Source organism: Scylla paramamosain, unplaced genomic scaffold (assembly GCF_035594125.1).
Source record: "Scylla paramamosain isolate STU-SP2022 unplaced genomic scaffold, ASM3559412v1 Contig2, whole genome shotgun sequence".
Taxonomy (NCBI): Eukaryota; Metazoa; Arthropoda; class Malacostraca; order Decapoda; family Portunidae; genus Scylla; species Scylla paramamosain.
Genome location: NW_026973667.1, coordinates 707,501 through 722,500, shown reverse-complemented (window position 1 = coordinate 722,500; position 15,000 = coordinate 707,501). Strand labels below are relative to the sequence as shown.

Sequence of the window (15,000 nt, the reverse complement as noted above, 5' to 3'; positions counted from 1 at the left end):
CACTCAAAACACACCCAAACACACACACACACACACACACACCTTTCACAGCATCGTCCTGAACCAACACAGCCTTGAGGGAAACAGCTGAAATGTCCCAGATCCAAACGGCGTAGGGCACATCCAAGCGACGTGTGGCAAGGTACCTCCCGTCACTGCTGAATGCCACAAGCGGGGGGCCTGGCGGGGTTCTTGGGGGGGACAGGGAGCGTTTTTATCAGGGGGTATTGTGGCAAGAGATACCGGACGGCTTGTCTCTTCTGTGTCTGCAGAGAGAGAGAGAGAGAGAGAGAGAGAGAGAGAGAGAGAGAGAGAGAGAGAGAGAGAGAGAGAGAGAGAGAGAGAGAGAGAGAGAGAGAGAGAGAGAGAGAGAGAGAGAGAGAGAGATTGATTTTTTTTCCTTAATTTTGATTTTTTTGTCTTCTACTACTACTACTACTACTATTCTACCTCCTCCTCCTCCTCCTCCTCTTCCTCTTCTGTCCTCTCTTCCTCCTCCTCCTCCTCCTCTTCCTCCTTCTCCTGTTACTAATATTCTTCCTTCAATTCCTTCCTTTCTCTCCTCCTCCTCTTATCTTCTTCCATTCATCTTCCTCCTCCTCCTCCTCCTCCCCCTCTCTATTCTCTCTTAATTCCTTCCTCCTCCTCCTCCTCCTCCTCCTCTTATCTTCTTCCATTCATCTTCCTCCTCCTCCTCCTCTCTATTCTCTCTTAATTCCTTCCTCCTCCTCCTCCTCTTCCTCCTCTCAATCTTCCACTAATACTAATACCTCTTCTTTCCTCTCTTCCTCCTGCCGCACTCCTGTCTCCTCCTCCTCCTCCTCCTCCTCCTCCTCCTCCTCCTCCTCCTCGTACTCACAAGACACAGAAGAGAGAGGGGGCAGGCTCCGAGCTGTGGCGAGGGCTGCAGCATAGCCAGTAACTTTTGAACGGGTCTCCTTGTAAACGACACAGGAAGGGGAGGAGGTGGTGGTGATGGTGGTGGGCTGGAGAAACTCAGCCGCGACCCTGCAGGGGGGTAACTCAGGAGGCGCACCTGTGGGGGAGGAGGTGGGGTTAGTTGGGGTAGAAGATGAGGAGGAGGAGGAGGATAGGAAGAGAGAAAAGGAGGAAGAGAAATAGGAAGAGGAGGAGCAGCAGGTAAAAAAGAAGAAAAAAATGAATATTTATCTTATTTACCCACAAAAAACACCCCAAATCATCCAAAAACACCCAAAACTACCTAAAATTCTCCCAAACTCACCCAAAAACACCCAAAACTCACCCAAAAACACCCAAAATTCACCCAAAAACACCCAAAATTCACCCAAAAACACCCAAAATTCTCCCAAAAACACCCAACTCACCCAAAAACACCCAAAAACACCCAAAATTCTCCCAAAAATACCCCAAAACACCCAAAATTCTCTCAAAAACACCCAAACACCCAAAATTCACCCCAACAACACCCAAAACTCACCCAAAAACACCCAAAATTCACCCAAAAACACCCCAAACTCACCCAAAAACACCCAAAATTCACCCAAAAACACCCAAAACTCACCCAAAAACACCCAAAATTCTCCCAAAAACACCCCAAAATTCACCCAAAACTCACCCAAAAACACCCAAAACCACTCAAAAACACCCAAAATCCACCCAAAAACATCCAAAAACATTTAAAAACCACCCCAACACACTGCACAAACCTTATCATCACAGCTACAGATAGCCAGGAACTGACCAGAGGGGCTCCACAAACACCCCGTCACCCCCAATGCCCACTCATAGGCACTGTAACACCCCAGGCAGTACCCAGACAAGGAATACAGCGCCACTTTGTACTGTAAGGGCGAGTCCCACACTGCCAGAATTGAACCTGTGTTTGTCTGGGGTCTGGGGTGACTCGGGGTGTGTCCTCCCCAGCTCACCCCTACCAGGTCACGTGTGCAGACTTGGAAGCTCTGTTGGGGGGGAAGGGGGTGTTAGTGGTGGTGGTGGTGGTAGTAGTAGTAGTAGTAGTAGTAGTAGTAGTAGTAATAGTAATAGTAGTTATTTATATTTATTTGTGTTTTCATTTCTCTCTCTCTCTCTCTCTCTCTCTCTCTCTCTCTCTCTAAAATAAGGTTAGATTAGGTCAGGTCTGGTCAGGTTAAGTTAGGTTAAGTTAGGTTAGGTTAGGCTAAGTTAGGTTAGGTTACGTTAGGTTAGGTTAAGTTAGGTCAGGTTAAGTTAAGTTAGGTAAAGTTAGGTTAGGTTAGGTTAAGTTAGGTTAAGTTAGGTTAAGTTAGGTTAGGTTAAGTTAGGTTAAGTTAGGTTAGGTTAAGTTAGGTTAAGTTAGGTTAAGTTAAGTTAGGTTAAGTTAAGTTAGGTTACGTTAGGTTAGGTTAAGTTAGGTTAAGTTAAGTTAGGTTAGGTTAGGTTAGGTTAAGTTAGGTTAGGTTAGTTTAAGTAAGGTTAGGTTATGTTAGGTTAGGTTAAGTTAGGTTAGGTTAGTTTAAGTAAGGTTAGGTTATGTTAGGTTAGGTTAAATTAAGTTAGGTTAGGTTAGGTTAAGTTTGTCTGGGTTAGGTTAGGCTAGGTCACATCAGGTCACATCAGGTTAGACACAGCACCTTCACCAGCGTCCAATCTTGGGTCTCGAACAGCGCCAGGTAGTCCCGGCAGTCCCTCCTCTCAGCGACGACCAGATAACTGCCGCTGGGACTGAAAACAGCCCCCCCCACCACAGCCTTGGGTCGCCTCACGCAGCAAGTGTCCCTGCTCACCAGCGACCACACTGTAAGCTGAACCTGGGGGGGGAGGGGGGAGAGGGGGGTTTAGATTAGGTTAAGTTAGGTTAGGTTAGGTTAGGTTAAGTCTCTCTCGCTCTCTCTCTCTCTCTCTTCTTTTCTTTTTTTTTTCACTATCTCTCCTCCTTCCTTCCTTTTCCTCTCTCTCTCTCTCTCAATCAACCAATCCTTTCCTTCCTTTCCTCCCTCTCTCCCTCACACACACACGCACAAACACAGAGACCCGTACATAGAAATCCGCAGTAGTGAGGATGTGTCGGCTGTCGGGTGACCAGAGGGCCGCGATGATGCCACCCGAGCCCCCATCCACTCGGCACCTCCACCCAGGGTCACCCACCGCCCACACCTCCACCATGCCCCGTTTATAGGATGCCGAGAGGAGGTGCTGTGAGTCTGGTGCCCATAAGACTTCCTGTGGGGTGTGCGGTTAGGTTAGGTTAGGAGGAGGAGGAGGAGGAGGAGGAGGAGGAGGAGGAGGAGGAGGAGGAGGAGGTGGTGGAGAGGAGGTAATGAATGAGGATGAGGAGAAAGGATGGAGGTGGTATAGGAGGAGGAGGAGGAGGAGGAGGAGGAGGAGGAGGAGGAGGAGGAGGAGGAGGAGGAGGAGGAGGAGGAGGAGGAGGTGGAGGAGATGGAGAGGAGGTAATGAATGAGGATGAGGAGAAAGGATGGAGGTGATATAGGAGGAGGAGGAGGAGGAGAAGGAGGAGGAGGAGGAGGAGGAGGAGGAGGAGAAAGAGAAGGAGGAGGAGGAAGAGGACAAGAAGAATGACAACAATAATATTTGTTTACGATAAATTAAGTTTGCAATCATACTAACCTAACCTGACCTGACCTAATGACCTTTACCTGCACAGCGTCGACACAGGTGAACGTTACAAGCACCTGCAGAGAGGCTGAATCCCTGACCTGCAGCCTGGTGGGGGAGGAGGGCCACGCCACCAGCCTGCCGTCGGGGGACCAGGCCACTGCGCCCCCCCTGGCCCCCCCACAGGACGTCAGGATCTCGGAAAAGTTCATCTGTGAAGTTAAGTTAATTTAATTTTGTTTAGTTTATTAGTTTGTTGGTTTATTCTTTCATTCTTCTCTTCCTACTACTACTACTACTAATACTATTTTCTCGTAGTCGCCCACTCCCTCTCTCTCTCTCCCTTCCCTCCTAGTCACCCTATGTAACATCTGACACTCTCCCTCTCTCTCTCTCCCTGTTACCCCCACACGTCATCTCCCATTACTCAAAAACACTGAATTCCTTGCTTTCACTCAAAATTCTGACTCTCTCACTCTCTTTGGCACTCTCTCGCTCTCCTCCTCCTCTTCTTCCTCTCCCACGCCCATAACAGTCTCCCGTCAGCTGATTTCAAGTGGATTTTTTTTGTTTTTTTTTTTTGTTTGGGGTCGCCGTGGAAGTTAAAACCGGAAAAATACCCTTAAAAACCCGTGTCGTTTCATCTACAGCCATTTGAATGATAGTCTTGTTAATCTGTCACTAGAACCGTAAAAACACCCTTAAAAAACCCCGTATCCCTTCAACTAGAGCCTTTTGAATGCTGAAATCGTATTAATCTGTTACTAGAACCGTAAAAACGCCCTTGAAAACTCATATAACTTCATCTAGAGCATTTTCAATGCTAATATCTTTTTAATCTGTCACTAGAACCGTAAAAACACCCTTAAAAACCCGTGTCGCTTCATCTAGAGCCTTTTGAAAGCTGAAATCTTCTTAATCTGTCACTAGAACCGTAAAAACATCCTTGAAAACCCGTGTCGCTTCATCTAGAGCCTTTTGAATACTGAAATCTTATTAATCTGTCACTAGAACCGTAAAAACATCCTTGAAAACCCGTGTCGCTTCATCTAGAGCATTTTGAATGCTGAGATCCTATTAATCTGTCACTAAAACCGTAAAAACACCCTTGAAAACCCTTATCCGTTCAACTAAAGCCTTTTGAATGCTGAAATCTTGTTAATCTGCCACTAGAACCGTAAAAACACCCTTAAAAACCCATATAACTTCATCTAGAGCCTTTTGAATGTTGAAATCTTATTAATCTGCCACTTTAACGGTAAAAAACACCCTTAATACATCCAAAACACCCACATCACCACAGAATACACAAGTAACGCACCCAGAACACCCCACACACACTCAAATACATCCAAAAGACCCCACACACACCCAAAAACTTACCCAAAACACTTAAAACACCCAAAATAAAGTCAAGACACACTCACACTCACTCAATACACCCTCAAACACATCATAACACTCCACAATACACTCAAAACACTCCACAACACTCAAAACACATAAAATACACCTAGAAATAACCTAAACCACACTCAAACACCAAAAATTCACCCAAAACACACTGATAACAGCTAATATACACCCAAAACACTCCTAAACACACCTAAAACACACTCAAAACACCCCACAACACTCCCAAATACACCTAAAACACACTTAAAGAACCCAAAACACACCAAATAATAGAGAATGGCAGCGCATCAAGGGTAACTAAGCTAAAGATTGTCTTCTTGCCATTTACATGTTTTGTCTCCTCCTCCTCCTCCTCCATTTCTCCTTATTTCTTCCTCCTCCTCCTCCATTTCTCTTATTTTCCTCCTTCTACTACTACTATCTACGTACCTGAGTTTATAAACAGCTGGAAATACTTGGAAAACACTGGAAATTACGGTAAATATTGACCAAGAGACACTGGAGCCGGAGAAGTCCCAGTCTGCTGATGACGTCACAGGCGAGAGCCCCTGGCCGCCGCTGGCTTACGTACGTAACGTATTTCATTTTGAAATTGACATTTACAAAAAATGAAGCTAGGCTGGAATGCATTCTATTTTATGATTTGATAATTACTTTAATTAATATTCACAGTATCAAAACATCTCCAGCCTGAGCAGTTGTAAAGAAATATCAACACAAAGATGGAAAAAGTGTTGGAACTTTTGACACCATTAAAACCATTCAAAAGTCCGCCCATTTCACTTTACACCAGTAAAAAAACACTTCAAAAAATCGAAACTATTTTTTCAAGCAATGCAAAGTTAGTTACAAGCTGAAATAGAGAAATAAGGGATCTACAAAATGACAAAATCACCACTTTTAACAGAACTAAAAACCATTTCAAAATGCACATACTCAACTCAACAGGAAGGCAAAACATTTTAAAAATCATAAACGATTTTTTAAAGCAATAAAAGCTTCACTACAGCCTCAAATAAAAAAGCCAAGGACCGGGGTGGGTAAATATAACCGTGAAAACGGCCCCATATTTACGTCAAAAAACTACACAAAATTCAGCCCAGTTACTTAACTGAAGCAACAAAAACACTTCAACAGCAACAAAATATTTTTAGAAACCATAAAAACTTACTATAGAAGCCAAATAAAGTAATTGAGGAAAATATAAAAAATATTGGAACCCACAGGCCGGAACATGCCCTCGGGGGCCGACCTCGGTGGAGGAGCCGGCGGCCATGTTGCCTTATTTATTACTTCCTGACACCAAAACCAAGCAATGGCGGATATATCTGACCAGCGCATATGAAAGCTAGACATGTGGCTGTATCTTGTGATATGTTAGGCTTACAATAAGTGAGAGACAAGGCAAATAATGGCTGAAAACACTGATGTCCGGCCTGTACCTCAGCTGACGGCTTGTTTACATGTTGACGATCCTTCAATATTCGCCTAAATTTCCAACTGTTTCCAGACTCAGATGTAAACAAAACCTAAAAATAAATGAATAACCCTAAAAAATACCTAAATAACGAAAAAAGCCTTAATAGAGGGCTACAAGGCCCTACAGGGAGGAGGAGGGGGGAAGCTGTGAAGGCAGTGAGGCTGGCACCGCTGGGCTCACCTTACTACTCATGGCTCTCTGGTGCTCCGTGGCACCGCTGGGCTCACCTTACGTACTCATGGGTCTCTGGTGCTGCGTGGCGGTGCTTGGTACAGGGAGAAGCTGCCGGGAATACGGAAACACTTATTACCAGAGTGTGTGGGGCAAGACTGACCAGGGCCAAAACACTCCAGCCAGCCGCTCACCCTACCAAGCGCCACCTGTGTCTGCTTCTCCACCCTCTCTCTCCCCCCCCACTCACACACACACACACACACACACAAAAGTTGACATATTATCAAGTAATAATTCAAATAATATAAATATCATCACTTCCTCACTGCCCTTTTCCCCTTGAACACCCCCTTCGTGGTTATGAACGCAAATTTATCTCACAGCTGTACCGTGTCACCGCAGCAAACGCACGAACCAGCGCTGGATAGACTCAACTAAAATGCTCCTACACTCTCTCTCTCTCTCTCTCTCTCTCTCTCTCTCTCTCTCTCTCTCGGTGGGATTAAAAGCAGTAATAATCTTCATGTTTATTGTCACCCCTGGCATGAACAAGTAACAGAAAACGGGAATATTGATGTAATAAGTTTACATTATAAAAAAAAAAAATACATTATAAAAAAAAAATACAGAAAATAAAATAAAAATAATAATAATTACATAAATGATCCTTTCAAGTACTTAGACACACTAAGAAGTAATAATAAATAAATAAACTGGATATTAAGTCAAAGAGGTGAAAAAAAAAGAAAAATGAAAAAAATGATCTTAAAAATAATGACAAATAAATAAACTGAATATAAAATCAAAAGAAATTGATAAAAAACATCAATAATATTAAGCTTTTCTCTTCCTAATGCAAGAAAAAAGCTTTTTCCTTATCGTAGTATTAAATTTAAGCTTCCACTCTTCTGGTAACTTAAAATATTTAAAACAGCTTAATATCCGCCAGGCTGATAAAACTCTCAATTTAAGCCTTTTTTTCGGCCTTATTACTGTATTTAAGCTTTCTCCTTCCTTCCACAAACCTAAAATACTCAAAATAACATTAAAACAGCCTAAAAACACCTAAAAAAAAATTAAAGCTGCCTCAAAACACTAAAAAAAACAGATGCTCAGGTCGTATCTCGAAGCCTCGGTCCAAATATTCAGTGAAGGATAGTCTGACCAGAGAAGCGTTCAGTATTGCAGGAATTTTCTGCATTTCCTTCATCTCTAGGCCTCCCTCCTTCACTGCCCCTCCTTCAGGCATCCCCAAGGCTCCTTCACCCTCTTCCGTGTGGTATCCGAAGCTCTCCATCCTGTAATATTGGTAGAAATGTTAGACACATCAAAATACCTACAAATGAAATGGAAATGGAAATGAAAAAAACAAACAATTAAACCGAATCTCCCCCCCCCAAAAAAAAAACACAAAACACAAAAAACACAAAAAACTTTAAATCAAACCAACTTAAACACTCCCATTCATCCAACAGCACCCTCACCTCATTCAGGATATCCTTGCTGGGTCCCCTGAGCAGCACCGTGCACGCCTTGGGGTCCTGGCACTTGGTGATGAATGTAAAATACTCATCACCAATCTGTGGGAAAGTAATGGGTGGTAAGTGAAGGGTGGAGAGGAGGCTGGAGTGGACTGGGGGAGGCTCGGGTGGACTGGGAGAGGCTGGGATGCACTGGGAGAGGCTGAGATGGAGTAAGAAAGGCTGGGGTGGACTGAGAGGCTGGGATGCACTGGGAGAGGCTGAGATGGAGTAAGAGAGGCTGGGGTGGACTGAGAGGCTGGACTGGGAGAGGCTGGGATGCACTGGGAGAGGCTGGGGTGCACAGCTAGAGGCTGGGGTGGACTGAGAGAGGCTAGGATGCATTGGGGGAGGCTGGGGTGGAATGGGAGAGGCTGGGATGCACTGGGAGAGGCTGGGATACACTGAGACACAAAACACCCCAAAACACCAAAACACACGCAAAACACCTAAAAACATACACAAACACCCAAAAAAACACACACAAACACGCCAAGGGTTACCCATGACTTAAACCTTCCTTGGTTAGTGGTAAGGAAGGCGTGGACTCCACCAACGGACACCAGGAGGCAGGAGTGGGTGAAAACAAGGGTAAGGTTTTTTAAGGATGTTTATACGGTTCTAGTGACAGATTAGCAAGATTTCAGCATTCAAAAGGCTCTAGATGAAGTTATATGGGTTTTTAAGGGTGTTTTTATGATTCTAGTGACAGATTAACAAGATTTCAACATTCAAAAGGCTCTAGATGAAGCGCCACGGGTTTTTAAGGGTGTTTTTACGGTTCTAGTGACAGATTAACAAGATTTCAGCATTCAAAATCTCTAGATGAAGCGACACGGGTTTTTAAGGGTGTTTTTACGGTTCTAGTGACAGATTACAAGATTTCAGCATTCAAAAGGCTCTAGATGAAGTTATATGGGTTTTTAAGGGTGTTTTTATGATTCTAGTGACAGATTAACAAGATTTCAACATTCAAAAGGCTCTAGATGAAACGCCACGGGTTTTTAAGGGTGTTTTTACAGTTCTAGTGACAAATTAATAAGATTTCAGCATTCAAAAACTCTAGTTGACGTGACACTCACTCTCTCTCTCTCTCTCTCTCTCTGTCTTTCCTTTCCCATCTATCTCCCTCACAAACACACAAACCTGCCCCTCACACACACACACACACACACACACACACACACACACACACCTTATAAGGCTCGGGGACAGGTGCGACAAACTCCTCATGTATGTCGTCGTATTTCTCAAAGTCCGTGAAGAGATTACAGAGAAACGTGTGCTGCTTGTCTAGCTTGTAATTGTTCCTCTGCCTCACTGCCTCCTCTGCTGCTGCCCTGTCCTTGAACGCCAGACATATGTACCTGAAATTGTGCGGCAGGTGAGGGATGGGGTGGTGACAGGGGGGAAAGGGAGTAGAAGGGGCGAGGAGGGGGAACAGGAAGTGTTTTGAGTGTAGATTATGTTAAGATTGGTTGTAGTAGTAGTAGTAGTAGTAGTGGTAGTAGTAGTAGTAGTAGTTAGACACACCAAAATACCTACAAAACTTGTCTTTTGAGTTCCTAGGAAGGAGAGAGCGCAAAACTCACCCAAACACACTCAAAACATCCAAAACACACCCAAAACACACCAAAATACTCACAAAACTCACCCAAACACACTCAAAACACACTCAACACACCAAAATCTCCACAAAACTCACCCAAACACACTCAAAACATACCCAAAACACACCCAAATACACACAAAACTCATCCAAACACATCCAAAACACACTTAAAACATCCAAAACACCCACATCACCACAGAATACACAACTAACACACCCAAACGCACCCAGAACACTCCACACACACTCAAATATACCCAAAAGACACCACACACACCCAAAAAATTACCCAAAACACTTAAAACACCCAAAATAAACTCAAGACACACTCACACTCACTCAATACACCCTCAAACACACCAAAACACTCCACAACACTCAAAACACACAAAATACACCTAGAAATAACCTAAACCACACTTGAACACCAAAAATTCACCCAAAACACACTGATAACAGCTAATATACACCCAATACACTCCTCAACACGCCTAACACACACTCAAAACACCCCACAACACTCCCAAATACACCTAAAACACACTTAAAGGACCCAAAACACACCAAATAATAGAGAATGGCAGCGCATCAAGGGTAACTAAGCTAAAGATTGTCTTCTTGCCATTTACATGTTTTGTCTCCTCCTCCTCCTCCTCCATTTCTCCTTATTTCTTCCTCCTCCTCCTCCATTTCTCTTATTTTCCTCCTTCTACTACTACTATCTACGTACCTGAGTTTATAAACAGCTGGAAATACTTGGAAAACACTGGAAATTACGGTAAATATTGACCAAGAGACACTGGAGCCGGAGAAGTCCCAGTCTGCTGATGACGTCACAGGCGAGAGCCCCTGGCCGCCGCTGGCTTACGTACGTAACGTATTTCATTTTGAAATTGACATTTACAAAAAATGAAGCTAGGCTGGAATGCATTCTATTTTATGATTTGATAATTACTTTAATTAATATTCACAGTATCAAAACATCTCCAGCCTGAGCAGTTGTAAAGAAATATCAACACAAATATGGAAAAAGTGTTGGAACTTTTGACACCATTAAAACCATTCAAAAGTCCGCCCATTTCACTTTACACCAGTAAAAAAACACTTCAAAAAATCGAAACTATTTTTTCAAGCAATGCAAAGTTAGTTACAAGCTGAAATAGAGAAATAAGGGATCTACAAAATGACAAAATCACCACTTTTAACGGAATTAAAAACCATTTCAAAATGCACATACTCAACTCAACAGGAACGCAAAACATTTTAAAAATCATAAACGATTTTTTAAAGCAATAAAAGCTTCACTACAGCCTCAAATAAAAAAGCCAAGAACCGGGGGGGGTAAATATAACCGTGAAAACGGCCCTATATTTACGTCTAAAAACTACACAAAATTCAGCCCAGTTACTTAACTGAAGCAACAAAAACACTTCAACAGCAACAAAATATTTTTAGAAACCATAAAAACTTACTATAGAAGCCAAATAAAGTAATTAAGGAAAATATAAAAAATATTGGAACCCACAGGCCGGAACATGCCCTCGGGGGCCGACCTCAGTGGAGGAGCCGGCGGCCATGTTGCCTTATTTATTACTTCCTGACACCAAAACCAGGCAATGGCGGATATATCTGACCAGCGCATATGAAAGCTAGACATGTGGCTGTATCTTGTGATATGTTAGGCTTACAATAAGTGAGAGACAAGGCAAATAATGGCTGAAAACACTGACGCCCGGCCTGTCCCTCAGCTGACGGCTTGTTTACATGTTGACGATCCTTCAATATTCGCCTAAATTTCCAACTGTTTCCAGACTCAGATGTAAACAAAACCTAAAAATAAATTAATAACCCCAAAAAATACCTAAATAACGAAAAAAGCCTTAATAGAGGGCTACAAGACACTACAGGGAGGAGGAGGGGGGAAGCTGTGAAGGCAGTGAGGCTGGCACCGCTGGGCTCACCTTACATACTCATGGCTCTCTGGTGCTCCGTGGCACCGCTGGGCTCACCTTACGTACTCATGGGTCTCTGGTGCTGCGTGGCGGTGCTTGGTACAGGGAGAAGCTGCCGGGAATACGGAAACACTTATTATCAGAGTGTGTGGGGCAAGACTGACCAGGGCCAAAACACTCCAGCCAGCCGCTCACCCTCCCAAGCGCCACCTGTGTCTGCTTCTCCCCCCCGCCCCTCTCCTGGATATATAAAGTTATAAACTGGATATTAAGTGGAAGAACTGGAAAAAAAAGAAAAATGAAAAAAATACATTCAAAATCAAACATTCCTATTATAAAAACGAGCGAAAAGTAAAGAAAATAAACAAATGATCCTAAAAAATAATGACAAATAAATAAACTGAATATAAAATCGAAAGAATTTGATAAAAATATTAAGGTTTTCTCTTCCTAATGCAAGAAATAAGCTTTTTCCTTATCATAGTATTAAATTTAAGCTTCCTCTCTTTTGGTAACTTAAAATACTTAATATCCGCTTGGCTGACTTTAAAACTCTCAATTTAAGCCTTTTTCTTCGGCCTTATTACTGTATAATATTATAAGCTTCCTCCTTCCTTCCACAAACCTAAAATACTCAAAATAACATTAAAACAGCCTAAAAACACCTAAAAACACTTAAAGTTGCCTCAAAACACTAAAAAAAAAACAGATGCTCAGGTTGTATCTCGAAGCCTCGGTCCAAATATTCAGTGAAGGATAGTCTGACCAGAGAAGCGTTCAGTATTGCAGGAATTTTCTGCATTTCCTTCATCTCTAGGCCTCCCTCCTTCACTGCCCCTCCTTCAGGCATCCCCAAGGCTCCTTCACCCTCTTCCGTGTGGTATCCTAAGCTCTCCATCCTGTAATATTGGCAGAAATGTTAAGACACACCAAAATACCTACAAAACTCTTGTCTCGCGCTATCTCCTTACTAGGGATTGGAAAAGTGCGGGAAATTTGAATGTTCACTTTTTGAGTCCCTAGGAAGGAGGGAGCGCAAAACTCACCCAAAATATATTTAAAGGTGTTTTTTGCCGTTAAAGTAACAGATTAACAAGATTTCAACATTCAAAGGGCTCTAGTTGAAGTTGTATGGGTTTTCAAGGGTGTTTTTACGGTTCAAGTGACAGATTAATAAGATTTCAGCATTCAAAAGCCTCTAGTTGAAGGGATAAGTGTTTTTAAGGGTGTTTTTACGGTTCTAGTGGCAGATTAACAAGATTTCAGCATTCAAAAGGCTCTAGAAGAGTCTAGATGAAGTTTTATGGGTTTTTAAGGGTATTTTTACGGTTCTTTTTTACGGATAAGTTCAATATTTTCCTCTAAAAAGGTTTGATTTCATGTTTCTAATTGAGTTTTTAAGCTCTAATTCATTTTATATTTATCTATTGCATTTCCAGAGAGCATTTGTTCTTTTCCTTTGACAAGTCTGACCCAATACGGAATAATAAATGTTCGTTGTTTGGTTCTGACTTCGTCTTCGTTTTTCTCATTTCTCTGCACTAATATCAACACTGTGTATGTAATAACTTGCATTAAGGAGACAAGATACGAATTAATATTGTCCTTTATTTGATCATTTTACGGTAATATATAAAGAAAACCTCTAATCGAGAAATATTATGATAGCCTTCCAGAAGATTCCTAAATGCGTTCGGACAAAACCGGTGAATCATGCCGTTTAAATTCTGGAAAATATTAAATAAACAATAACAAACCTCAATCAGACCATAAAACACCGTAAAATATTCGACAACATATTAATAATCATAAATCAGCCACAAACAATGACGGAGAGAAGAGAAATACGAATGACAGTAGACAGAGGACAGTGTTGCCAACTCGGGGGAATCTCTGTAGGGATGGGATGAAAGAAGAGGAAGAGGAGGAGGAGGAGGAGGAAGAGAGAATGAAATGTTTGGTATTGCTTTTCTTTTATTTATTCCTTTTATTTTTTCTTCTTTTCTTCTTTCTATAATACTTCTCGTCCTCTTCTTCCTTTTCCTCTTCATTTTCATTCTTTCATCTCTTCCTTTCTCCTCTTCCTCTTCCGTCTCTTAATATCCTCATCTTCTTTATCTTCCTCCTCCTCATCCTCTCTCTCTCTCTCTCTCTCTCTCTCTCTCTCTCTCTCTCTCTCTCTCTCTCTCTCTCTCTCTCTCTCTCTCTCCTCCAGTCCTCCTCTTCTCTTCCTTTCTCTTCGTGTATATAAAATAAACATTAATTTTCTCATTTCAACCTCCTCATTCTCTCTTCATCTCTCTCCTCTTCCAACTCTTCTTCTCTTTCTTTTTTTTCTACAATTCTCCTCTTCTTCGTCTTCCTCTTCCTCTCTCTCTCTCTCCTCTTCCTCTTCCTCTCTCTCCTCTTCCTTATCCCCCATCAGCACTGTTCCACCTCCTCCTCCCCTTTCTTATCTTCCTTTCATCCCTTCCTCCTCTTCCAACTCTTCTCTTCCCCTCCTCCTCCTCCTCCTCCCCCTCTTCCTCTTCCTCTTCCGAAACCCAGAGGTCCGCGCTTGATCTGGCACCACTGCTCTACTTCCCACACTCTTTCGACCCTCGTGGCTCACACACAAGCACCGCCACAACTGTCCACTTTTCTCCCTCAAAATGCTCGGAGGAGGCCAGCCCATCATTGTTCTGAGTGAGTACACGCCCACACGCCCCTTAGCCACCCGTGGGCGTAGTATGGGCGCGCGGGGAAGGGAAATAAGAGAGATATGAGGGGAAATGTGAGGTGGTGTCAAGGTATGGTATTCCGGGCTCAATATTTGGGTGTGTTAAATTTGGTTTATTAAATTGTGGTGTTTTTTTTGGGGTTTTGGTGTGATTTTTGGCGGTGGTGGGGTTCGTTCTTTGTTTGTTTTTCATTGTGTTTGTGTTTCTGTTTGGTTTCTCCTTATTTGGTTGTACGGGTAGTTAATAAATATTGTTAAGCAAGTTTAAGGTGTTTTTTTTTCGTTATTTTTTGGGGTTTTCTTGTGTGTTTTTGTGGTGTTGGTGATTGTAATGTGTGTTTTTTTCATTCGTTTGTTTGTTTGTTTGTTTTTTTGGGTTTGTTTTAGGTATTGGTGGTTGTAATGTCTGTTTTTTTTCATTATTTTTGTTTTTTTGTTTGTTTGTTTGTTTCTTTGGGTTTGTTTTAGGTATTGGTGGTTGTAATGTCTGTTTTTTTCATTATTTTGTGTGTTTTTTGTTTGTTTGTGGGTGTGCAGGCTAACTATTT

At 42.5% G+C, this 15,000-nt stretch overlaps 2 protein-coding genes across 5 annotated transcripts in view; one reads left to right on the top strand and one right to left on the bottom strand.

The window, feature by feature from the left end:
- LOC135096108 (WD repeat-containing protein WRAP73-like) overlaps positions 1–11,930 on the bottom strand; it is a 13,537-nt gene extending 1,607 nt beyond the window's left edge. The window contains exons 1-8 of one of the 4 annotated variants that reach the window (XM_063997370.1): positions 11,791–11,930; positions 6,656–6,757; positions 3,621–3,791; positions 3,001–3,183; positions 2,595–2,771; positions 1,689–1,943; positions 860–1,036; positions 43–266 (exon numbers count right to left, since the gene is read on the bottom strand). In XM_063997370.1, coding sequence (XP_063853440.1) covers positions 153–266; positions 860–1,036; positions 1,689–1,943; positions 2,595–2,771; positions 3,001–3,183; positions 3,621–3,791; positions 6,656–6,667 — 1,089 coding nt within the window. In that variant the 5' untranslated portion in view covers positions 6,668–6,757; positions 11,791–11,930 and the 3' untranslated portion in view covers positions 43–152. Of the gene's footprint in view, positions 1–42; positions 267–859; positions 1,037–1,688; positions 1,944–2,594; positions 2,772–3,000; positions 3,184–3,620; positions 3,792–4,055; positions 4,175–5,424; positions 5,575–6,655; positions 6,861–11,790 lie in introns of those variants that run through there. The other 3 variants (XM_063997371.1, XM_063997372.1, XM_063997369.1) reach the window with 3 other exon arrangements.
- Positions 11,931–14,265: 2,335 nt separating this feature from the next.
- Positions 14,266–15,000, top strand: part of LOC135096106 (T-complex protein 1 subunit gamma-like) — a 9,596-nt gene continuing 8,861 nt past the window's right edge. Inside the window, exon 1 of the mRNA XM_063997366.1 lies at positions 14,266–14,418. Coding sequence (XP_063853436.1) covers positions 14,385–14,418 — 34 coding nt within the window. The 5' untranslated portion in view covers positions 14,266–14,384. The remainder of the gene's footprint in view (positions 14,419–15,000) is intronic.